Source organism: Oreochromis niloticus, linkage group LG17 (assembly GCF_001858045.2).
Source record: "Oreochromis niloticus isolate F11D_XX linkage group LG17, O_niloticus_UMD_NMBU, whole genome shotgun sequence".
NCBI classification, from domain to species: domain Eukaryota; kingdom Metazoa; phylum Chordata; class Actinopteri; order Cichliformes; family Cichlidae; genus Oreochromis; species Oreochromis niloticus.
Window position 1 is genome coordinate 26857277 of NC_031981.2, and position 26184 is coordinate 26883460.

The 26184-nt window shown below is 41.4% G+C and overlaps 1 protein-coding gene and 1 long non-coding RNA gene across 4 annotated transcripts in view; one reads left to right on the forward strand and one right to left on the reverse strand.

Moving 5' to 3' along the window:
• Nucleotides 1-9865, reverse strand: part of adcy1a (adenylate cyclase 1a) — a 52928-nt gene extending 43063 nt beyond the window's left edge. Inside the window, exons 1-3 of one of the 2 annotated variants that reach the window (XM_013265368.3) lie at nucleotides 9021-9847; nucleotides 7259-7408; nucleotides 2836-2954 (exon numbers count right to left, since the gene is read on the reverse strand). In XM_013265368.3, the coding sequence (XP_013120822.1) occupies nucleotides 2836-2954; nucleotides 7259-7408; nucleotides 9021-9635 (884 nt within the window). In that variant the 5' untranslated portion in view covers nucleotides 9636-9847. Of the gene's footprint in view, nucleotides 1-2835; nucleotides 2955-7258; nucleotides 7409-9020 lie in introns of both variants that reach the window. The other variant, XM_013265369.3, reaches the window with a different exon arrangement.
• A 248-nt stretch (nucleotides 9866-10113) lies between these two features.
• LOC112842672 (uncharacterized) lies at nucleotides 10114-20555 on the forward strand. Of its 2 annotated transcripts, none has more exons than XR_003214621.1 (3): nucleotides 10114-10957; nucleotides 15219-19237; nucleotides 19481-20555. It is a non-coding gene; the product is annotated as an uncharacterized LOC112842672 (long non-coding RNA). The 2 variants fall into 2 exon arrangements; XR_003214620.1 differs by lacking the exon at nucleotides 10114-10957 and having other exon boundaries at nucleotides 11552-17316; nucleotides 19071-19237.
• The last annotated feature ends 5629 nt before the right edge of the window (nucleotides 20556-26184 follow it).

A 26184-nucleotide genomic window follows, 5' to 3' on the forward strand; every position in this document is an offset into this window, starting at 1 on the left:
CTGCTTGATGAGTAGATTACTTATTAATGATGTAAATTACAAAATGTAAAAATCATAAAATCTTAAAATCAAACTCTGCTCAGATTATTATTTTTTTCTGCACAACCAACAGTCAATAAGCCCAAAAGATGTTTAATTAATTTACTATATGTCTAAGATAAAGTTAAAAAAAAAATTCATTCATTTTTTCCAGATGTTTGAATGCTTACAGTTTGGACTGGATCAGGTGAAGCTGAACCATTCCTTAGGGCATTTTCACACCTATACTTCACTTACTTTGATCCAAATCAATTGATCAGTTTGTTTGTTTTCACACAGAGAAAAATCCAAGTGAACTCCAGGCAAACCAAAATGATTCCCTACAAACCACGTGAGAGTGTTAAGTCTGCTCATTGGACAGACAGTGTATGTCCGGGGCAGAAGCAACAAAAGTAAATACAGGAAGAAAGTGTTATGTTCTGGACTTGTAGAACATGGACAATTACAACTAGCACAGCTAGTTGCTACCCCATATCTAGGGTACTTCCCTGCATTAAGAACACAAAGCATACGTGGCTACCAGACGTTTTTTAGCTCAAGCTTGTAAGGTACACCTGGTAGTTAGACAAACAAACCACTCTGGAGTTTGTCTGGACCACCTTTTCCAAGTGTGATTACTGTGTTCACACCTGGACAAGTGAACCAGACTAAGTGGGAAAACGAATCAAAGTTCGATTTCAACGGACTAAACACCACAGGTATGAAAACACCCTAAGTCATGCTGTAATAGGCCTAGGATGCTGGGGATTTGTCATGATGTCGTGGACATTTATTTCTGTTAAATAGCTTAGCAGTCCTTTGCAAAAGGCTGTCAAATGGGAGTCTCCCATAGATGCCACTTACAATCAGAAATGGACGACAAGTTCACTGATGGCATTCGAGGGGATCGTATGGTTCAACTCCACTTTTATAGAGATGAAAAGGCTTGGAGATAGGCGAGAGAAATCGTTGATCATATTTCACTATACTTGAGTCCAGCTATTATTTGTACTTTTCATATTAATGGATTTACAACATGACTGCATAGGGACAAAAGACACAATAGAAAACTCCTCATTGCACACTCACCATTATGTTTAACTTTGTCTGTTTTGTTGTTTATCCATTTTACAGTCATGCCCGTTATTATCTTCCTTGAGTTTTAACACTGTTTGTATAAGAAAAATTCTTGCACTGTAGATCTACTGCCTCTTAATTGCAACACCTTTTGTTAGTGAATTTTGAAACTGAAGTATTTCATCTGTCATTTTGTCTCCTTTGGTGCAATAGGGTGCAAACTTAATCATTACCTCAATCTAGCATCTAGCTCTTTTAGTTGCTCGATGGGACCGCTGTGTTCGACAGATAGCTGCTAACAGTATTTGCCCATTGAAACAGTAGATTTTAGGGCTCCTTCACAAATGAAACAGCTGCTTGCTGATGCTGAAAATGATCCCATGAAACCAGTGAGTGTGAAACTAAACAGCTAAAAAACGAGCAACCAATAAGCAACAAAAATGCGATGGGAGCTGGAGATGCTCTATTTGATCACTTAATGTTAAGTTTGACCAAGTCTGCTTTCTCAAACTTTTCTGTGTTGAAATAGCAATTTAACAAGCTACACTCATGTGAAAAGGACATTTTCACAGGATTCTAACCAGACCTGTGAAAAACTGAGTGCATTTTTACTGCTTCCACAGGAATTAAGAGGGTAAGTAGCAGTCAAGTGTTGTGTGCCACCTCTATAAAACCAGGGGTTTTGTTCATTTGCTGGAGCATTCAGGTGGGTGTAAATACAATGCCACAAACAAGAGTGGAAATCCCAGCAAATTCAACCCGACGTCAGACTGTGCATAGTTTAGAGAAAATATGCAAGGACTATATGTCCGACTCTACAGGTCTCATTTAGCATGTTTAATGTTGTAGGAGAACAAGAGGCCAAAATAAGACCAAAGTACCAATTTTCAAACATGGTGGTGAAGAGGGGTGATGATTTGGCCTTTTTTTGCAACTACAGGACCAAGACAAGCCATCTGTCTGACAGCTAAAGCTTGGCTGAAACTGACTCATGCAACAAAAGACTGAAAAAGAAAAGGTTTTGCAATGGCTCAGTCAAAGTCCAGACGTCAACCTGACTGAAATTCTGTGGCTGAACCTTAGAAGAGGTGCGCATAAACAAATGCCTGTTAACATCTGTGAGCTGAAATAATGTTGTGAGGAACAGTGGGCCAAAAGTCCTACAAAACAATGTGAGAGATTGATGAAGTCATACAGTAAAAGATAACTTCATGTTATTGCTGCTAAAGATGGTTCTACAAGCTACTGAATCATGGAGTGTGCTTAGTTTTTCACAGGACTGCATAAAAATCCTGTGAAAACTTCCTTTTTCACATGACTGTAAATAAACTTGTGTCTAACTGTTAATTGAACTTTTGCTTTAGAGTCATAAAGAGTATGTGCCCTTCATCAAATGTATTGATCTCATCAGGGCTATAAAAAAAAGCTCAGGTTTTAATCTGTTACACCTAATCTTTAAATTATTGAGAATATCTGTTTTCAAAACCATTTTTTGCATCTGCAAAATGTATGTGAGGCAGGAAAGACAATTATTTTTAATCTGCTTATGGTGGCAACAGCACTCTGGCCCACTGCCCTCTGTAACCTTTATGCTGCCTGACTGCGTCTGCGTTAATGGCTAATCTTAATTGCTCTGCTTCTATTCTTGACCTTGACGTCACAACCAGTGACACCTGGATCAAAACACTCCAGTCCCTCCGCACACGTCTGTGGTCCACAGTTGTCATGACACCCCCATACCTGACATTGTCATGACGTTGGATGTAGATCTTATGAAAGATCCTCTCAGGCGGCTTCAGGAAGTCCTCCTTCATCTCCATGGCAACATTCCTGGGCAGTAGGCTCATTAGTAGACGCTCCTGAAGAAGAAAGGGTTAAAAGAGGAGAGAAGGATATAAAGTGTATTTTTGTATTCAAGCATAATAAGTCATTTTGTATTGCAGTTGCAGATATCTGCGAGCGAAAAAAACAATCACAAGGAGGCTTTTTGGCAACCAATCAGGGAATACACATTTTCCTAAGAATGCAGCAGCTGCCAAAGGATCAGGCGACCAATCTCTAGGCTTGCATGAATGGCAGTTTAGCAATCAGTTACACACCAGCTTCCATCAACCTTTAGCAAACACTTTTTTTTGCTCAAGGTTTTTCCCTCATTCCAGTAGTTACCAGGTGGTTACAGACTTTTCTGTGTGCCTAATTCACTTGACTCCACATTGTCACATGTGCAAAATGGCAGCCAAGTTATCATCACGTTTAGTGATCATGTGACTGAAAAACCTTAATAAATCTTTCCTTGAGTACTGCCACCACTATTTCACCAGACTCAAATTTTCCCATGCACATATCAGATTTAATGTATGTCAAAAAAGTAGCCTGTCAGCAACAGTGCAGCCAACCCTGGAATGCACTAGGTGGCTGAGTGCCTAGGTTAGCCACTAGCTTATTGGCTAAGCTAGTCACTTAGCCACTTAATTAGCCCACAGCTAAGGCTAAGGGGTTTAAAAATCATAGATGTCAGCCTAGTGGCTAGCTTATCCACCTAAGCTAAAGTAGTTATCTGTCGTGGCAGGTAGTAGCAGTTTCTGTGAGTGACAGAAAATGGGACTAAGCAAGACCTAATATAGAAAAAGCATTTACACAGCAGAGAACACTTTGAGATTCAAGGGGCTTTAAAACAGACACCCAACTGGTAATGAACATAACAGAGGAAGTAACAAAACCTGCCTTCCTGGTTTGGTGGCGTAGTGTCTTTGCAACAGCACTTGCTGTAATACCGTTAGAATCCGAAACATTGCTTATTATGTGTTTCATTTTCTGACTTTCATGAATGAAATATTTTTTGTTATTGTGGATGACTATTTTTCCAGTATTCTTCTATGAATTCATTCATGGTTGAAAAAGAACTGAAAAGTATGGTATGGTAGTTTCATCAAATTCTCTGTCTAATTCTCCCGTTGTACAATACTTTCTAGATATGCATGCCCATGTATGTCTAGAATGCAGCCCAGAGAACATTTGAAGACTAATTTAATGACTTCATCAACAACATCCTTTCAGCACAGGCATAAAGTGGCATTTACACCTAGAAGCATATTTGTTTTTGTTTGTGTGAATAGTCTCAGTTGCAGCAGCATGAAGTATGCTTGAAACTCTAGCAGGATGTCAAGCGGTTGTAAATGCACAATGAATCATCAGGCAGCTATGGTGAATAGCTGTTGAGTGGCAGGGTTATAAAAGCAGCCAGGGCTCTCCCGTGTCTCCCTCCAACTCTTTTTCACATAATACTTCTATTCACATCACTGCTCCTCACCTGAGAATAACACAAAGAGATACTGGAGAGCAGCTTTTAAAAACAGCCATCATTCTCCATTATGGAGACTGAGTGTGAGTCTGTCACTGTGTTTGTGTGTGCACGCATCTTTCCTGTTCTGCATGTGCACAAGGTGTGCAAATCATGATGACAACAGTCTGAATCGGTTTTTTTGTTCCATGCTTTGTTAATGTATTTGACTTATGTGTAAGACAATAATTGACATTGGTTGATTAAATAAATAATAATTTATTAATGTCTTCCACTTCTCTGGAAGACACCTGTTAGATTCCAATGATGGAGTTGAATTATAATTTCCCTTGAAATGGCAGAAAGAAGTACAACAGTTATTGGCATATTAGAAATGTTTCAATGCAAATTTTACTTTTACATTGTTCAAAAACAAAGTTAACTTTTCTGGGCTTTTTTTTCTCAAACCAGAATGTAGCATGCATAAACTTCCAGAGCTTAAAAAGAAAAGGCGAACGTGAAAATATCACTAAAGAATGTACAAGAAACTTTTGTAGTCTATATCTGATTTTTTCTTTCATGTCAACTGTGTGGATTTCTTTCTTTTTTTAAGCATTTTTTTAAAACCATTCAAGTTGCATTAAGACTAAAAACATCATATTGTTTGTAGTGCGACGGCTTTGGCTGAAAGCTGGCTGCTGACTGACAGGATGCCATCTCAGCTACATCGAGGTCTGCTTGCTGTGTTCTGACCTGAGTTTTGAGTGAATTTACAGTGTGACATTTTTGTGTTTCTTAACACTAGTTAACAGGTGCAGTATGTTACCACCTAGCTAACCAAGCCTTTTCAGCATTACTTGATAATATAAGAAATCTGCCTTATCATCACATTAGGATCACTTCTGGGTTTAAAAAAACTAAATATTTTTGACACCAAAAACACTGAACCAAATATTTCAAAGTCTTCAGATTAGAAAAAGCTCATTGGGATGGTGTTCATTGATAGGCATTCGTCACTCTGCAGTTTCAAGACTTGATGTTGACATTACGTGCTACAGTAAGCCATCAGCTGATGCAAGCAAGCCTTGTTAAAAAGCTGTATTCATAGACTGTAGACGTGCAATGCTCAGACACACATTCTATATCTTTTAATTAGTGCTAAATAACATAAAACCCTTAAATGTCATTCAAAACGGAAGCAAACACTTTTTCTATGGTCTGTATGACAGGAAAGTCAATATTTTTTATCAGAAACTTCGATTTAAAATGCTCCAAAAAGCAGGAGCATCACGAACACAGCACAGAGGTCCACTTCAGGGAGTGGATTAGCAGTGATGAAGCCTAACAGACAGCTATGGTTTACAGTTTACCTGTCAGTTAAAGCAGCCACGCCAATAATTCTTACCAGAATCCAGATGGATTTCTGACAAAGAAAGGCTCTGTACAGTTATTATGAACGCTTTTAAATTCTGTAAGTTTCCAGCAGTTTTAAAATGGGAATCTATTATGATTGACCTCCTTTTAGAATCAGCCCCAAGTGGCCATGCCAGGAACTGCAGGTTCTCACTTTCTCGCACTCCAGGTTGGTGCTCATTCCAACTCAAATTACATTTTTTTTTGTTTTTTGTTTTTTTTGTTTACTTGTTTTGTTTTTGTTTTGTTTTTTGTGGCCCATCAATGTCTCACAATTTTCATCTCATGATAGAATTTTCACTGATATCATGGAGTATACAGTAAATATAATAATAATGATGATGATGCTCTAATCTGTCATTACCTGACAATTTCCAAAGTCAAGAATGAACTCCAATGCTTTTCAGTGCTCAATGGATGAAGCCATAACAGATATTGGGTTCCCACAACAGATCCATCTCCTTGACAACTGAGCCCACTCATGAAGACTGATGAAGGCTGCGGGATAGAGCAGAAAGCTTCAGACAATTCTCGCGAGTGGACCTTGTGTCAGGACTGCTTTGTTGCAGTCACTGGCAAATTAAATATTCTCCCTCTCCCGGCTTGTGGGAAGGAAGAGGAAGCTTCACTATTGAACGGGGAAATCAATTCACCGCGCAAGAAGTGCAGTGTGTAGTCCACACATGTTCAAGAGTCAGTGCAACTCGTAGAACCACCTGAAAGCAAATGCTCATTTGACCCACGTGATGGGAGATATTCAAGCCTGAGATGTTTTGTTCATGAGCACATCAGCAGAAGCCTGGTTGCTGTCTGTTGATAGATCCAAATCAGGGTTCTGCACATCTTTCTCTCACTCAGATAAAGCGTGACCTTTATTGGAGTAGGAAGGCCATGAAAGCAATCTGCTTGTGTAATTACCTGTCAGAAGGGAGGCTGTTACTGCTGCGGAAAACACAGCATATCATCACCTAATCTACAAAGCAGGTGCTAAGTGTGCACGTGCACTTGCAAATGTTTGTTATAGCAAAAGGTGAGATTCATATTCGGGCATATTTTGTACTGTACACGAGACAATCAATACTCTATAAATCAATGGGTTTCGTGCCCATGGTGGGTGGGGAGGGTGCTGTGCAAAAGAGAGCGTTTCTGGTGTGTTAAAGTTGCCTGATGGTTCCACAGTTAAATCCATGTAGGTGTACGCAGAGGGGGTGGAATGTGTGGCGCTGGTGCATGTGCCACAGTAATTGTTCTTTCCTTAAATAGCTGCTGTCATAGTTACTGCGTGCCCGTGGGCAGGCTGTGAGAATACATTGGCACCTGAAACCTTCATGAAAAAAAGAAAGAAAAAAAAACAAAAAACAAACTCTTCAAAGACTGCAAAGGTTTTTATGAACATACGCGCTGCAAGATGAGCTAAAACGTGTGGCTGCTGTTTTCTGCCCACCGGTGCGTCCTTGTGTGCCGCCTCACCTGCTTCTCGTTTTCGTCCTCCAGCCTCAGCCGCTCCTCGATGCAGTTGCGGGCCTGCAGGAAAACTTTCCTCTGGGTGCGTTCAGTGAAAATCCTCACAAACACCCCTGACAAGTTGACACTGGTAAAGAGCACGGCGTTGGCCACCAGCTGCACAGACAAGAACAGACATGCCAAACAAAGCTGGCAGCATCCAGATGATGTTTTGTAGACGACGTGTGTGTCTGCTGTGCATACTGCTAGATTAGATCATGGGACAGATTCAATGGCAGACATGAAGGTCAACACAGGATTAAAAAATTAATGTCAGGTAAGCATCAAAAGCTCTACAGAGGAATGGCTGGCAGACAAAGTGCATTATTGATAGAGGCTATTGATCCCATCAGACACCTAATTTGGAGATTGAACCCTGTAGTCAGTCCATGTCTTCGATTCTCGATAGGGTCAGAGGTGAAAGCTCAGACATGCAGTGTAACCCAGCACAGCTGCATGAGTGATACTTTCTCTGTTCTGTGACCAGCAAATTACAACCTCATAAACAAAAACTGCTTCAGTCGAGGTTATAACCAAACAGCTTTAGCACGATGGCTTCCAATTAAGGGGTTGAGACAGAAGATAAATTTGATGTGTGAGGAATGATTAACAGGAAATTCAATTTTCCCAGATTACCGGGTGGTTTTAAACCCTCGGATCTCTAATATGAAAACAGAAAAAAAGATTGCTCTTTGTTTGAACAAGTCATGTGTGTTTATTAGACATTGCAGAGGCCACGAGCTGAAAAGGTTAGGAAAAACTTAAACGTCTATAAAGGTACATGTATTTTTCCAAACAGGCTTCCCATTTAAATAAAGGGGGAATCCTGTACTTAATTCTGCACCTTCATCTCGTTGTTATGCTGGTGCATTAATATACAGGAAAAAGTACTCAAAAGTAGTGGTTAGAGACTGGTCCCCGGTGTGGTATAAACCACAAGAATACCCCTCAAAGACTACAAGTATGTCATCTTAGTGGGTACCTCCTCAATGATGAGCTGTTCATACCTCTAAAGGTGTAGTAACATTTTTTTTCCTGAGTGTGTTACTTCTGAGAGGTCAGAACCTTTTTTCTACTCCACGTTTATTGTTTGGTGAATGACTGCGTGCTTGTAGATCTTCACACAATGATTTAGCAGTGTTGTTGTGCTGTTAACTGGACAAGCAGCAAACACAGCTTCACTTTGAGACGCCAAAAGATCATTTTTCATGGAACCATATTAATAAATACCCTTATATATATTTAAGGCTTAAGGATGTGTTTTTTGTTTGTTTGATCTTACTTTTGTCTACAATCTAATTCCCTGTCCTAGTGCTGAGCTGTATGTAGGACCCTGCAGAATCAGTGTTTCAGCACCGGCGGTTGAACAGCTCCTCCTCTACTTCGTTACTGCTTGTGCGCAAAAGTGAAAGTGCTCGTTTCCAGCTCTACAACTACAGTGCCTCGCAGCTAAAATCGATCACTGACAATGTTTTTAACCTTTTCTCCTCCTGGGAAAGTCGGCTGAGTAAGCATGCCGCCTCCCGGCACCAGTCTACATTCATGCGGTTACTTCACAGTCCAACTAGGAGCTTCCCACGCAGCACAGGAGTGAGCTGCTTAAGCACACTTGGACAAAAGTTGTTGGAACTCAAACTCGCCACCTGCATACGGCCGATGCTTAAGTGAAGACCCTGTTAAGCAACTGAGGTGGATGGGTGACTGATCGGGGTGCAGGTGCAGCACTTACTGGTCTCCATAGCCTCTGCTTCCTCCCCGTCACCGACGTGGCAATGACGATGAAGTGGGATGCCGCCAGCATCACCCCGAACAGCACGGCCAGCAGGGTCCGCACCGGCAGCAGCACGTAAGCCACTAGAGTGACCAGCATGAGCTGCCACACGCCTTGCTCGGGGGCAGCGGGATTCACCAGCTCCGACGTGCCCAAAGCCAGCGGGAACGGGCAACAGAGCAGTGCGAAGGTGAAGCTGAACAGCAGGGCCAGCTTCGCTATCTGCTGCAGCTGCGTCACCTGCAGGTACTTGACATTGGTGACGATGAACAGCGACAGGAACACCACGCAGTGCACCGGGCTGGAGCCCTTGGACAAGGTGAGACGCGGGCTGGACAGCAGCTCTACGAGGGACAGCGACGACGCGGCCACGATGAGCACAGCCAGCGCTTTGAGGGTGGCGGTCTGCTCTAGTTTCAGGTTGTAGTTCTGGAAGAGAGCCTCCAGCTCCTGGCTGTTGAACTCGTCCTCGCAGGCGATGGCACCCAAGGGTGCACCGGCCGGGCAGTGACCCTTCCTCCGCCGCGTCTTGACTCTTTCGAATGACATCTCCTCCATGTTCCGGCCATTCATGAAGCGGGGATGGCGCACGAGCCGCTCAACTTTTAGGGAATCGAACCGGCACCATCTCCCGGTTCGTGCGTCCCGGATGTCCGAGGTTCGGGGTCGGCGCCACAGGGAAGAGGGTGGCAGTGGAGGACACAGCAGGGCGCTGCGCGCTATCCACAGGTTGACGATTGTTGATCTGCCGAGTAGCCCGACCAGTGTGTGTGCCGCACGCCCCTTCTCTCTCTCTCTCTCTCTCTCTCTCTCTCTCTCTCTCTCTGTCTGTCGCTCTCTCTTTCTCTCAGACCACCTGCCTCGTTTCACACAGGGTAACCAGCGATCCTGCGCTTCAGCGGGGCTCAGCGGTTGGGTCACGCTCGTGGTGATAATCAAAACACATTACCACGAGGTTCAGTGGGCATCATTCAATACACACACACACACACACACACACACACACACACACACACACACACGCACGCACGCACGCACAAAACAAAACAATTTAATCATCCTTTTTCCCCATGTGCACTTTCCCCATGTGGGACACGGAGTAAACATCACATTCTACACTGCGATCTTCTGCTTTTCATTCGCTTCGGTGAAATGTCAGCGGCTGGGTGAGAAGACAGCGGCAGAAACAGCGCTGGTGATTTCCCCTCGCAGTGTCTGCAGTCATAGCTGATGTAGTTCCCAGCTATAAATAGACCAGCTGCACCCGTGGATGTTCCAATATAGCAACAATTTGGTCTTTCCCGCAGCTCCACACCTCGTGTGTTTTATTGCAGTCAAGCGCCAGTTTTACACAAATAATTAACAGAAAATGATGCTTAGGCAGACAAGGTGGTAATCCCGCAGAGGGATAAAATAGCCCGAATTAAAAGGAGGGGAATAAGAATATTTTGAGCTCCTGAAAATGTGGCGCATTTTTGCAGAAATGTAAATATTTATTCGCATCTTAGTGCATTGCGCTGTAGGTAATTTAATGTGAGTCTGAGTTTGCACTTCAAGTTTCGAAGCTCTTGTCCACATTAATAGGTGGGATCGTGGTACAACAAGCGTATCATTATCGCTAAACAAACACAATGCAAAAACAGTAGGTAGCGCTTCATAACACTCATCACTCAATACACTTATTGTACAGCTCGCCATTCTAAATGTACCTTTCTGGTTCATGTTAATGCTTAGAATGAAGGTGAAGTTGAACTAGCAGAGTAATGGGCAGTTTTAAAGGAAAGCAAAAACAAATTCTAATATCTGTATTTTATGTTTGTTTATGTTTGTTTTGTTTGTTTGTTTGAAGTAAGAAGTAGCGTGGACTCGAAAAGGAAAGAAATACAGGCCATAGTGTAAGTATTTTGTTAAGCAATGATGGCTTTGGGGTATAATTACTATGTAATTACGCAGTATTCTTAAAGGTTCCTGACCTCTTCTTCTGACAATGTAATTGTACATTACTAATAAGAATGTGGGCTGTATTATAGAGTATCAAAATCGCTACTTCTTACGTTGTCATTACACACTAATAGGTGTGTGGGCTATGTCATAAAGTATCCTGCCAAGTTGTAATGGGGTGGAATATGCAATTAGTCCTTAAGTAAATGTTTTTTCAAGACTTGTACAGACAGGACAGCTTGTAAGGGGGGCTTTCCCTCCAAGTCAGAAGGCACAGCTCTGAAGTAAAAGGCCCTTTACTGTGGAATAACTGTGTATTAATTCATGATAGAATGGAGTCAAAGGCTAAAAGGCCTGAAAAGCGGCAGCATCTGCTGAATTGGAAACACACTCTGACAGGACATATTTTGCTTAAAAAAATAAAAAATACATATAAATGTATATATATGTTAAATAAAAATATAAGAACACGGATCTCTATGACACCTAAAAATATCCTTATATCCAAACAGAGATCAAATATAAAGCTTTTATATGCTTTGAGCTGTTCTTGTTGTTAGTTTCCATGCTGTCAGATGCATTTTGAAAAAAATAATGCCCTGAATTAGTGAAAGTAATACAGCTAAAGAAGAATATGTAAATATAGAAAACTCAAAGATTAACAGCAGGAAAAATGAAGCCATGCAGGGGCTGAAAATTACATATCAAAGGGGAGAAATATTTGAGTTTGGTGTGAAATATGCAGATGGCTCAGCAGGAGTCTTTGGCGAAGGTTTGCTATGAAACATAAACGTGTGCGCGCTTGTTAGTGATGTGTATATTATATGTATCACGGATGCACAACAGAGACAATGTGAAAGTCTGGAAAGAGCAGCGACCCACATAAACATTTTTTACTTTAAAACAACAGGTGAGCCATCTGGATCCTGTTAAGTCCAAATATTAGGTTCATGGCCTTGTTGACTGACATGTGGCTTGTAGTCTTCTGCTAGGCTGCACATCCACTAATTTGAGTCACTGACCTGATCTTCACAAGAATGTTAAAGTTATTGGTTGCTTTTGGAGCACGTTCCCACTGAGCATTCATGTATGCGCCAGAACAAGCTTGACCAATAAAGGTTCCGCCTCACAATCCACAGGCTCTAAATGATCCACCACCAAAGTTCCAGTGCCAGACACCACAAGACATCACCAGTGATCTCATTCCATGCCATTCCTTCTTTTAATGTTATGGATGTGAGTAAAGATGGGGGTTTACCACATGCAAGAATAAAAAAAAAAAAAATTAAAAGCCCAACAACTTTATTTTGCAGCATTGCAAAATAAAGTTAAAAAAATGAATTTTTTTTTTTTTTTTTTTACTGTGCACAATTTCAGTTCCCACATTTAATTTTTTCTGGGTTCGGACTTTCCTTTTAGTATAGTAGTGAATCAGGCCTTGAGGCTGTTATCATACAATCTTCTAACTAATCTTATGTGCATACATTTCAAAATGAAACACTGGTAAAAGCTGGGCTAGAGGCTACATCATATCAGGGTTACATTCGTCATTCAGAAATAGCCTAAGCAAAAGAAACATAACTCTGTATGTGGCTGCCCTGGAATAATACATAAACTCTCCTCAGCAGTGTGAAGCATCTTCTCAGCAACTGTGAGATCAGACAAAGCCAAAAATAACAAGCTTTTAAAATCTAAAAAAAGCTGCTGCTGAGTGCACATACATATCTTCAGAGGACAAATGCAGGTGTTTTGGTGCCCTCACTGATGACCTTGTTTGCTGTTGAACGTGTGCTTTAGATTGCTAAGATCTCTGGAGAAGTCAGCCAACTGGCTCATCAATGAAGAAGTCAATGTGAAGCACTTTGGGCTCCCTTAACAAAAAGTCTCTACATGTGCACAGTCAATTACTACATGGTCAATATCCACTATCGTCCAGCACGCCTGTAATCAATAGACTGTGGTGTTGAGATCAATAGTGAGAAGACAGACAATCTGACTGTATTCTAAGGCGAGAATAGGAAGATTATGTCTAGTGGGCCAGCCAACAGAGTGAAAACACACTGCTCTTGATTCTTCAGTCCCTGCTAGGATGCCGTATAACTTACTTCCTTTTCTGTGTCAACAACCTCAGGATGAGGGAATGAGTTGCAACATATGGGAAATCAGTCATGAGAGGTGCTTTTAGAAAAACAGCATAAAGGTGAATCTTGACTAGCGACACTAAATATTGCAGATAACCTACACATAGTGAAGCTATTTTACTCACAGCTGAAGTGTCTGAAACCCACTTTATTCCTTTCTATTGAGTGTATTGTTTGTTTATTTATTCATGTTTATTTATTCACAAAGTGATTGACAGTAACAGTCAGAATTCTTAATCATAAAAACTAAGGGAAAATCACTGGGGGTGGGCAAACAGTTCCCATTTGTTGATAAAAACAATGTTGTCCTCCCTACGCCATCATTGCATAAAATAAAATTCCCAGTGTGTCCTGCTGGCAGTCTTTATCTTTCAAGCTCAAGTCCTCAACCAGAGACCTGAGAGCTTGAAGGTCATTGCTGTTCCTAGAACTGCACTCTTCTGGACAGAGATCTCGGATGTCATTCCTGGGTTCTGTCACTACCCTAAGTGCCCCATCTACCTTCTCATTGCCTTCTCAATCCATATCTTCTGTAGCTCTTCTCTAAGCTGTTGGTGTTTCTCTAGTTTATCATGTTCCTTTTTCCTGATTTTGCTATCACTGGGTATAGCTACGTCTATCACTACGGCTATCTTCCTCTGCTTGTTCACCACTACTATGTCAGGTTGATTAAGCATCACCATTTTGTCTGTCTTTATCTGGAAATCCCACAGGATCTCAGCTCGCTCATTCTTAACCACCCCGTGGGGCATATCCTATTTTGATCTCAGGACTTCCATACTTGGCACAGATGTTCCTGTATACTGTGTCGGTCACTTAGTTATGGCTTTCCATGTTTGCCCTGTCTGGTAGCATCTTGCACCTTGCTGTAATGTGCTGGATTGTCTTAGAGGCATCTTTGCACAGCCTGCACTTGGAGTCTTACGTGGTGTGATAGACCCCAACCTATATGAATCTTGTGCTTAGAGCTTGTTCCTATGCTGCCATGATTAGTGTCTCTATGCTGTCTTTAAGTCCAGCTTTGTCCAGCCACTAGTAGGATGTTTTTTGTTATTAGCTACTTCTTACATACTTCTGTTGGTGGTACATGCCTTGTAGGTGCCTGTCAATCCATCATTCATTGGCCATAGTCCCGATGGCCATACTACTCTACTCTTTTGCCTCCTTCCTTCTGTTCTCAGGGTTTTGGACTTGAGGTGAAACCGTTTATCGGGAGCTTTCCTGTTTCTCTTGTCTTGATGTCAGTGGCTTCTGTCTCCTCCTTTGGACAGCTGATTATCCCAGCAGGGTATCTGATGACCCTGCCGTGCCCTGATCTTGTTCTGCTGACTCCTCAGGACATTCCTGTCACTCTGCAGCTATTTGGTGGTTGCGGCTCTCCTACCAGCTTCTTCATGGTTCCCATTTGCCTGTGGGATTCCAGGTTACTTGTAGGGATCCCTAATGTCTGCAACCTTGTTGTAGTGCAATCCCCTTAGTTGTGATGTTTGCTACATTCTGTAGTTGGTTATCATAGTCAGTGGGGTTCAGGCCTATGCAGAACAGAAACAGAAGCAGAACAAAAAGCAAGTCAGTCCCTATAGACGCTCATGTTAAAATGTTCAACATGACTACAGATAGGTGCAAAAAGTGATTTTGTCCTCTATAGATAGAGACCCCCCCCTTAGCAATAATTAGCAGATATCTGTACATTTTGCTGGTACATTCTGCAGTTGTAGCTAGCTAACCAAGCTTGGTAGCATTAGCTGATAGCTTAGCACTCCACCATCTCCCATTATGGTGACTTCTGTCTCCAAGAAATCAACATAGCAGCGAGTACAATGCTAAAGCCAGCGCTTCTAAATACAGACCCTAAAAGCAATGACTGATGTCACTGTGGCCACATTCATGCTTTATGTAGCCTACTCTGCAATAAAACACTCTGAGATACACCCCCTTCTATGTTGTGTTATATTATTTAACCAGTCCAAGCTTTAAATCTGTTTTAAGTTGTTTTGGAGCAGAAAATGCAGAATTATTTTCTATCGTCACATGTCGACTGGCTCATTGAAAGTGTCTCATCTTTCCTGTTTAGCATCTCCTCCGTTGAAATGAAGTGATACCGCAGTCAGGCAGGGCATACACTGGCTCCATTTCTCCTCTCTCCTGAAGTAAGTGACAGCTGCAGATTTTTTGGACCATCCCTCCCTCCAGGATGCCTGACAGTCCTCTGTTGTCATGGCAACAGAGGCAGTGAGGCTAGCAGTTGTGACTGATATGCTGCTGAGGTGTTTCCCAATCTGACACCCTGGCTCCCTCTCCCAGTCCTTTTGCCTCCCGTGTGTTGCTGTCTCCCTCTCCCTCCCTCTCTTTTCCTGTCTGATGTTCTTTCAGGTAGTTTGAGCTGATGAGTGCAGCCGATGTGTTTGTGTCCGTATCCATCTGCACAGGGGTGACACAGTGCCCTGCCCTGCTGGCTCATTGTGCTTGTTGACATTTCTCAAAATTGAGGATGTAACATGAAGGACATGGCTGTGAGAACGAAGCTTCAGTAGTGACCAAACTACTCAAACCTTGAGGCCGACCACCGAAGAAAAAAAAGAAAAAGGAAACACAAAAGCACACAGGTGGTGTGGGTAGATGTAGGCATGCAGCAGAAGCTATGCTTCTAAAGGTAAATCCATAAATTTGCTATTAACTTTGAAAATGTCAGAGCAAACCCAGCGTTGCCTCAAACCAGGTGAGGCAGAGATTGCTGCCTGCTGCTCTGGTAATCACAGCCAGGTGATTTCCTGGTCGTGGGGCCCTGATGTCTGTCTGTGTGTGTGCGATTGGAGCCAGTTGGCAGGGAGGCACAGGGACAGATAAGGTGTCTCTTAAGTAAATTCATGAATAGGAGCTCTTCACCAGGGCTGAGGTGGCTACTGCTGCTGCTTCAGCGTTGTTTGCATTCATGAATAAAAACCTGCTTGCTGCCATTCATACAAATACAATTAACTCCATGCTTCTCATGTGCTAGACAGAAATAGACGAACACAGAAGCCTGCTCTCATACATAAACGCTGGCATTTATACAACCGCTGAAGGACCTTGTGAGCACCATCATCCGCATAATCTCCCTGCAATCCTAAGTGATTTTATTCTTCCATCTTTACATAATAGGAACCTACTTAAATTGTAATAAAAAAGCATCTAAAGATCTCATTGACACTTCAATCTTGTTGCTTTAATGTCTTTTTCAAGCCAGCAGATTGTATGTATGCATCCATATGCACAAGAGAGGAAATGAAATAGATGAGAGAGACACAAAAAAAGAGTCTTCAGCAGTAGGCTGTGTGTTAGAGTGTGTGTGTGTGTGTGTGTGTGTGTGTGTGTACGGTTGTAAAAGTGTGTGTGTGTGTGTGTGTGTGTGTGTGTGCGTTTGTGTGGTCTCTTGGGCTACAGTGTGTGTGTGGGAGTGTTATTGAGAGATATTTTTAATTCTGTGTGTCAGCTCCTCTCATCTCCCTCAGCAAGAGACGTCGGAGGGAAGCAGAAAAACATTTGCAACTATCATTTAAATACACACACACACACTCCTGCACACGCACGCACTCACACACACACACACTAGTGCAAACACATACAGTTTCAGAAGTCTTTCATATGGCACCAGTTGCGTTTTTGAAAGTTAAAAAAAAAGCCTGCCAGATTGTCAGTGTTTTTTTTCTGAATTTCCCCTCCAAGTGCTTGTGAGGGAATTTTTACATGAACAAGATTAAAACATGAATGTGATCCCGGATGGATACATCTCCTCGTGAATCCAAGTGAATGCTAAAATCTCCCTGTCAAGCTACACACACACACACACACACACACACACAAAAACCCACTTCAATCTGATACTGAAGGTGTTAAAAGATTAAACAGACTAACTGTTCCTCACCGCCTATAAAAAGAAATCAACAACTGCTGTTTAGAAAGACAAGTAAGGTTTTTCAGTTCTTCTGACACCTCAGAGGCCCGGTGACTAAATAATGCTTCACCATATGGCAGATGATGGCAATAATAATTCCCTGTGGAGCAGCCGTCAGCGGCCTAATGACTTTCTTCCATGCTATTGCTTTTAGGTGCATGTGAAACCGCAGCGGACTCCAAAGTAGGATTAAGGTCATCCTGGTGGAATACGCTGCAGGATTTCTCTCAAGTAGAAGGTAAATGGATTTTGCTCACACTCCTATTTTCAGTGAAGCTTGTGAAACAGCACAATTGTCTCAGTCACACAGAGCACAGCAGGATGCATACTCACTTCATGTGGCTCCCCCTCTCCCTTAGCAGGAAAGACATCCTGTTCTATTTGACTATCCAGACTTGTAACACAGTATCTGCATTCCAAAATCTGCATAAACTCCCCTATACTCAGCATGTATGAGGGCATTTTCTGCTGTTTGTTAATGCAGAAGCACTCTGTATCAGGGCTGAATGCTTAGGATGAATCCCAGAGAGGAGACATGGGAAAATACAAACAGAAACAAAAGCTGACACAGACATGTCACCAAGAGCTCGCTGTAGGTTCTCTCCTTTCAAACACTTTGACTTGTTGAGTGTTTAACCTGTTACCAAGTAATGATTTCTTCCTCCTAATACAAACAAAAAAAGAAGCATAAAGAAGAAGCAGATTAATAAATGATGCTGTAATACTGTACAGTGCGTTCGCACCAAATACAAAGCAAAGTTTTCGTGCAGCATCATTACAAAATCTATGTGAAGAGGCAAACTGACACAAATTTACCCATAGTGGCGTCAGGAAGACATCAGACAAGTTAATTGTCATTTTTTGTGGACTACTGGAGCTGTATGAGTCAGAATCTCATCTATACAGACAGAACAACAAACAGACAGCTCGGAGGAAGGTGAAGTATGTTTCTGGAATCTGATTTCAGCTGTTCAGATTATTATCCTCTTTGTCCCAGTGGCTCTTATGACTTAATATTTGCAGATTTACAACAGAAACCTAAGCAACTACTTTTGGTGCAGTGGAAGGAGAACTTTAAGGATGTTAATATAAAACTAAACTAATGCTTTATTTGTATAGTACCACTTACAACACACAGTTACAAAGTGCTTCACAGTTTGAATAACAACCACACACTGAAGATAAGTATACATGTTCTAGCATGCAGACAAAAACTATGCGAGAAATATTATAGAAAAGCTAACCTCCTATAGAAATGTTTTTTCAGCAGTCGTTCAAAATAAATCACAAGCTCAGTCAGCCTGACTGGCTGTGGAAGGCTGTTCCAACATTTAGGAGCTACAAGTTCAAAAGTGTGGTCGGCTCTGGCTTTAAAATTAATTTGTGGAAGTCTTAACATGTAAAAGTAACAGAAAATATTATGTCCTTATATCCAGTCTTTTAGTCAGCTGTTTTTTTAATACTTAAAAGGGAATAAAAGGCAAGATGCGGTGTCTTTGGCTCAGGTAGAGCAGGTCATCTACTAACCACAAGGATGGTGGTTCGATCCCCGGCTGCTCCAGTCTACATGTCAAAGTATCCTTGGCAAATTCTGAACCCCAAGTTGCTCAAAATGCAATCATTGGAATGTGAATGTTAGATAGAAAACACTTAGATAGAGAAAGAAGTGCTTGGGTGAGTAAGGTGTGTTGTATAAAGTGCTTGAGTAGAAAAGCGCTATATAAGAACCAGTCCATTTACCATGTCATGACCTTGAAGGTCTTTAAGGGGACCTCAGGGCCACCCTATGAAATTTGATTTGAATTTCATTTTAGAGAAGAACAAAAAGTCAGAACTAAATGTTCTATTTATTTCTGTAACTAAAAACCACAAAACAAAACAAAACAAAACAAAACATGTTTTCAGTGCACTCTTAGTATACAACATCACACATCTCAGTTGAGGTTATTTCCTTAAATGACCCAAACTGTTATGTGTTATATTCAAACCCAGCTCTCATCAGCAGTGAAGATATCCATCATGATGCTGTGGTCGGTTTGGCATCAAAGTTGATGTTTTCTCCCAGAAAAAGTTTGATATCCAGGGTGAAGTCCAGTGGTGGTCTAAACTGATCTTCCACCAGTTCTGGAAGCGGTCCAGAGGTGCACGTGGAAATGAAGGTGAGAGGAAAAGTGGGCCAAATTTAAATCAGGAATATTTTTTTATTTTTTACAGTTGCAGAAGTTTTTATTTTTATCACACCCCGTAAGTTCTCCCCCAAAATTGCTCAGAATTAATAAAGCTGTAATGACTGCAATAGTAGTTCACATTTTACAGTCCTGATCTTTACATGAGTTGAAAGTATTTTTTGCTGTACCTGTTCTGAGAGTGCAGTTCAACAGATTAATTATTTTTTGGTTGAGGGAGTGGCAGGTGGACAGCAGAATCAATGCAGGAGCTGGAGAAACTCGCAGTGACCGTGATCTGGGGTCAACTTCACAATCAGCCTGACACATCAAATATTCAGCAGCGCCTCGGTGCCACTCTGAAACCACTCGCACTGGAGACCGAGAGGAGGGAGAGCGAGGGACATGATCACAAATACTCATTATCACCAGGAGCTATGTGTTTCACACTTAACGCTGACACTTATCCCCAGCAGATTATAGCTCCATACATCAAATATTAAAGCAGCGGTGTGAATTATTGATTCCAATCAATGATTGCAGATCAGAGCTCTCAGCTGGCAGAGGAGGAACTAATGAGTGCGTGCTACACAGGCAGCTGAGTAGAACTGTGGAGCCTCGGATACACTGCTGCTGTACGGAGCTGCTGAGACATTTAACCTTTAATACATTTAACCTGTGCTGACAAATTTTAGGCTTGCAACCACAAGATTTAATTTATGTACAATGTATTAGTGCATTTGTGGTCATCAGACCACAAGAGTCAGCTTGGAAGTCAGCCAGTCCTTGACTTATTGAAAATCTGTTTTTCTACAAAGACTGTATTTAAAAGATGGACATGGACCTCATGATGTCATGCACTGCTTCTGAAACTCAATTTTGAGCCTTAATGTTTGCATTTTGGTTGCTGCTGTGTTGGTTTTTAGAGTCAGACATGACCATATATGGAAAAGAATGTGGGGACACCAGCTAAGACTAGCAAGCTTGTTCGTAATGGTGCAACACACAGATACACACATCTACCAAAATGAAAACAACCCACTGTTATCATTCAGGTCACATGCCCATATGTATATTGACTACTCAGTTTTGCACTTAAAGTTTGAATATCTTGAATATCTTAAGACTTTCTGTAACTTATTTTTTCTTACTTTTATTTCTATTTTTTTTATTGGTTTTTTTTTGTTGTTGTTTTTGTTTTTTTGTTTTTTTTGCATGCACAAGGTGAAATTCCTTGTTTGTGTAAAGAAACTTGGCCCAAAAAAGATGATTCTTGTTCTGGTATTGTTCTTCAGACAATCACATTAAAAAAAATTCCAACAAAACAAACATGCTCGTGAGAACCAGTTTATGTCACGCAACAAACAAATTTTCACGTGTAACTGAAATGACTTTCCACTTCATTTTAATATGTGAGTCTGCAAGGACTCACTCACTTTGGCAGCCGGTGTCGACTAAAGTGGCTACTAAAGGAACTGCAGATCTATTTTAGGTTTTCATGCTGGCTGTGTTTATGTTTTCTCACTCTGTTTTACCAAACGCTACATAAAGATATTTCATTTAAAACCTCTTGCAAAGACAAAATTATGTCCTCACCTCTAATGATCTTTCTTATGTGGCTACGTATTCCTGCCACAATTTTGTGTGTTTATTTGTTTCCAACCTGGAACCATCTCTGATTTAATACCCAAAACTCACCACTTGCTGGACACTGGCAATGGACATAAACTGTGATCTGTGCAGTTATTCAAAGCGAATACAATTACAAATACATAGCTATAAAACCCACAATGGAGGGGGACAACAGCAGCCCTTAAATCTTTGGACAATACAGCAAAACGTATCAGCTCTGCAGTTCTCAAACAGTTTAGCTAATGTGAGCACAACATCTTCATAAAAAAGCAGCTTCACTCAAGTCTATCGCACTGGAGCTAACAGAGCCATTTCCGTGCCCAAATACTGCATCATGTCCTTTTGCCTGTTCTCTGAACAGACACACACACACTTACAACCTCACAGGTAGAGCAGCTGCGAGCACCACATCTGATTACGTTATTGACACTGGGCAAGAAACACAAGTGGAAGCGTGCCTCAGCTCAGTGTAAAATACACAGAGGACGAGGCTGCTCCATCATATTAAATGACATAACTGGTTTACATCACTGCTGCTTTTCTGTGTGCGGGGAACAAAACTGACAGATTAGCACAGCGAATCCTTGCAATCCATAAATCAGTTTGTTTGTGCACGAGAATTGTTAATGCAGCGTGTTGTTTGCCAGCCTTAGTTGTGTCTGAGCATCTCTAAAGCCCCGGGGTCGGTGCTACAACTGATGATTAGCATTTACATAATGAGCTAAATGTTAGCTGCTGCCTTAAACTGCTACTTCTTAGCTGTGGGGGGCAAGCTGACCTCCACAAGATTGAATACAAAGGCTCCAGAAGCCTTTGTATTCAATCTGGATCTCCTTAGGGAAGTATTTTTTGACAGTAATATATCTAAATATATACTATGTTTATTTAATTGTTAGCAAATTTCAGGAAGAGACCAAGACCATCAAAGAAATTCTAAAAACAACTAAAGCCTGATGATCTCAGTGCTTCGTGTCACAGGGGAATATAAAATATAAAAAATACATTAAAGCGCTACTTATTGCACTGGTTCCCTTTATTTCAGTGACCACACACTGAAGCGAGCCATATAGACAGATTAGGGAGGTCAGTGCACACATTTGTCATTCTGGTGTTTTTGTGGGGTTTGTTGACCACAACAACAAAAAATATTGAACATAGCCACTCACATCCAGCAGATCATAACAGATAAAGGAAGTGTTTCTTGTGCAACAGTACAAAATACATGTTTAGGGTCTGTTTTTAGAATAACCCAAATTTTAATGAGAAATGTACATACGTTTTCTCTAAAATGTCTGGTGGTCAAATGCCTACCCTAGATTAAACATATGTCAAACATGTGTCATAAATTTATATTTGTTTTATTAATACACATTTTTTTTCACAAGTTAACAGTAACAGGAAAATGAGTAGGGAAGAGGTTAAAGTTGGATTCAGCAGGTGGGGGAACACTTAAATCACATGTAATAGTTCAGTGTGGGAATATTTTCTATTGAGAGCTCAGTAGATTTTCACACATGGTGTGATCGGCTGACCTGCTGCTCTCTGTGGATGTACACAACTGAATTCAACCAGATGTCAGCAGGTGTTTCACGAGTTGTCCTGGCTGATTTCCATGCTTTACATTGGTAGTACACTGTTTATGGTGTCTTCATACTAGACAGTATACAGCTGGTATGAAGGTGGAATTCAGTGAATGTAACTTGATGTAACCCGACTCTGAACCAAACCATGAGCACCACAGCCACTGTGCACCAGTCACACACTGTTCTTTATTTTAAATCCGTCACAGTACAGCAAACTAACCCGTTTGTCCTGCAGTAACTGGCAGAGTATTTTCATGCAACCTTTAAATAACACAGTCTGCCTCAGTTTTTTTTGCAGCAGGTTTCACAATATAAAAAAAAAACATATCACATGTCACATGTGCAGACCCAGTGTATCAAATACTACTGAGCCTTTAAATGTCACCTCTCTTCTTCATGTCCTGTCTTTCTTATCTTTCTCCATCTCTGAGTGAAGTTAGCTCTCTTTCACTTCTCCCCCTCTGAAATACAGCAGCTGGGCCTTTTGTTAGCAACACACTGTGAGACAAACTCCACATAAACAGTTTGTGTGTTTTCTGATGTTTGTTGAGCTGAATGATATCTATATATATTTTCCTTTTTATGAGCGTGTATGAGCATAGGAAATTACCCACAACTTAAAAAATATTACTCCACCTATGCCTGCTCATCTTCTGTAGGGCTAGCTAGATGCTAAAGTATCACATCCGCAACCCCTGACTTTGGCACTCTATTTATGCGACATCTGCTGATGATTAATATTCACACAGGATGGTCTTTAATGTGTTACTGTTTAGGCTCAAAACGGCTTCATGTTTGAAGGCCCACAGTGACGTGACATAATGACTCCCATTAAATGCCTTAAACCAAAAGTAACAAGCCAGTTTTGAAAATGTAAGATTAAAAAGTACAGATATTTGTTTAAACAAAAGAATAAATCCTATGATAGATGGACCATTAAAGTTCATTCTTTGGTCAGCATTTATGTACAGGCAAATATCAGGAACAGACATTTAATTCAGTTAATTTCAATTCAGTTCAATTCAATGTTATTTATACTGCGTCATCATCATCATCATTGATTTCCCTGTTTCCATCACATGTATCTTTTGGCATTACTGTGTGGACATTATCTTGTGCAGGAGTAGTGCTAAGTCTGATTTAAACATCATATGTTTAATCATTCATATTATTATGAAGTTGCACCTCAACCAGACACTTTCAGTAGCCATCAACATGCTCCTTTATATAGACTTTTGATCCCGTGTGTATTAGAGAAAAATCTAAATAAATTCAAACATTCATTCTCTTCCACTTATCCTTGTCAGGGTCGCAGAGGGGCTGGAACCTATCCCAACTACCATAGCGTAAGAGGTAGGGGACACCCTGGTCACATAGAGACAGATAACCATGGGCCACTCACACCTATGGGCTATTTAGAATTACCAATTAACCTAACCCCATTAATTGCATGTCTTTGGACTGTGGGAGGAAGCCAGATTACCTGGAGAGAACCCACGCAAACACGGGGAGAGCATACAAACTCCACACAGAAAGGCCCGGCCAGGTGGTGAAATCGAGCTCAGGACCTTTGTGCTGTGAGGCAACAGTGCTAATCACCACACCCTAAATTCAAACAGGTTTGCTAATCGTGTTTTTTAAAATAACAAAAGATGCATGTTTACAATAATTCTATCCATCCGTGCATCCATCAACACCCAGAGCACAGAAACCAAGGCCTCCCTCTCTCCAGCCATATCCTCCAGCTCATCTCGGGAGACACCAAGGTGTTTCCAAGTCAGCTGAGAAAGTTAGTCTCTCCAGTGTGCTCTAGATCTTTCCCAAGTCCTTATCCTGGTAGGGTATGCCTAGAACACCTTACTCAGGAGCTGCCCAAGAGAGATTCTTGTGAGATGCCTGAACCACCCTAACCACCTCCTTTCAATGTGGAGTAGTGGATCTACTAGAGTCCTGCTCTATGTAAGCTTCTGACCATGACTGTATCTTTGATAGGAACATGGATAGCTGCAAAGACCAGGAGGAACCCTTATTTTGGGGGGAGTTCCTGGACACTGGTAGTTAGAAGTCCGAGGGGAATGGGATATAATGGGATTTGTTACCTCTGAACAAAAACAGGATACCTATATTAATGTACTCCATGACAGATCCTGCAAATGTAATCAGTGTTTGGTAGTTGTAGTTGGTAGTTGTCAGTCAAAAAGCAAATGATAATTTTAAAAATTGTTGAAACTATTCCTATAAAACTCTGCAATTGCTGGAAAACATAGAATATGCAATCACTTGTCGTCATTTTTTTATATATCCTGTCGCTCCATAAACACATAAACAATCTCTACCTCCCTTCTCCTTCAAAACATAGCCTCTTCCTCCTTTCTATAACAATCCGTCTACTCAAACACAGACAGCTTGCCTAACCGCCTTGAATACACATTCAGATCTGCTTGTCACTTCACATCTTCCTCGTCTTTGTCTTTCCTTCTCCTCTCTCAACTTCTATCTGTCTAGCACGCTTTCTCATAATCTTTCTGTTCATCTCATTCCCTGCGTTTTTTGAGAATGCTAGTCAGTAGAGATTTTCTTGCTTTTATTTCTTCAGCTGGAGAACCAAGGGAAGACCGGAACCAAACGGAGGCGGGGGTGCTCTAAATCTAAAGAGTGGGGGCTCTAAATGTAAACAGTACAACACAGAGCAGCTTAGGAGGGCTATAAATAGAGCAATGAAGCAAGAGAGAGAGCAAGCAAGAGTGAGATAGAGCGAGAAAGCTTTGCTTGCGGAATAAAAATTGCTCCCGACAGTCAGGGATTAGTGCTTCCCTGGAGGATTTTGACTCCAAAAGCCCAATCTGGGGCGATTGGGAAGAGCACCAGCCTCAGTCATCTTAATTCAGTTAAACCCTACCCAACACAGATAGAAACATAGATCTGTTTATGTTTGTACGCAAATACATTCATGAAGACATATGGTAAAAACGAATACACACACTGTAGCAAAACAGCAAAGAAAGGCAGTGTTGTTTTGTTTTTAAAAAGGACAATGTATATATTATATGTAAAAGGCAGAAAAGGTTCAAACAGTAGAGTGAGAGAAGATTACTCAGCACCCGACCCTGCAATCAATCGCTGACATGCTTGGAGAGCAGTGTATTTCAAAAGATGCCCAAAATGTTTGTAAAGTCTAAAATGTTATACAGTACACCAAATGCACTCGAGGGAAATTAGGGTCTTTAGCATACCAAGAATCGAATTTGTGCAAAAGAACACTCGAAAGCAGCATTTTGGGAGATAAAAATTAGAGACGAAGAAAATAGTTCCGACATTTGTAAACGTAGTCTCTGTTAAAATTCCTGACTACAGCCCTGTGGATTTACTTTATGTGATAGTCTGATTTATTGAGTCTTGCCTCTAACATCTGACTGTGGATCTCTTCAAAGATCATCAGGTCAGACCACAACCATGTTCTGAGACTTGGTCAATAAACAACACCTACAAGTATTTTGGGGGTTTTTTGTTTAAGGCACGGAGACCTCACCCAAGGAACTGGTACGAGCGCGGAGGTTGACTGTGTTTTCGCTGGCCTCACCCTGGGAACTGGAATGGGTACTGGAGCAGACCGGCTACCAGTCACTCCTACCCGAGGAATAGGTACAGGTGCAGGGGTCGTCTGTGACTCGGCTGGCCTCACTCTTAGAACTGGAATGGGTGCCGAAGCAGACTCTTAGGCTGAAC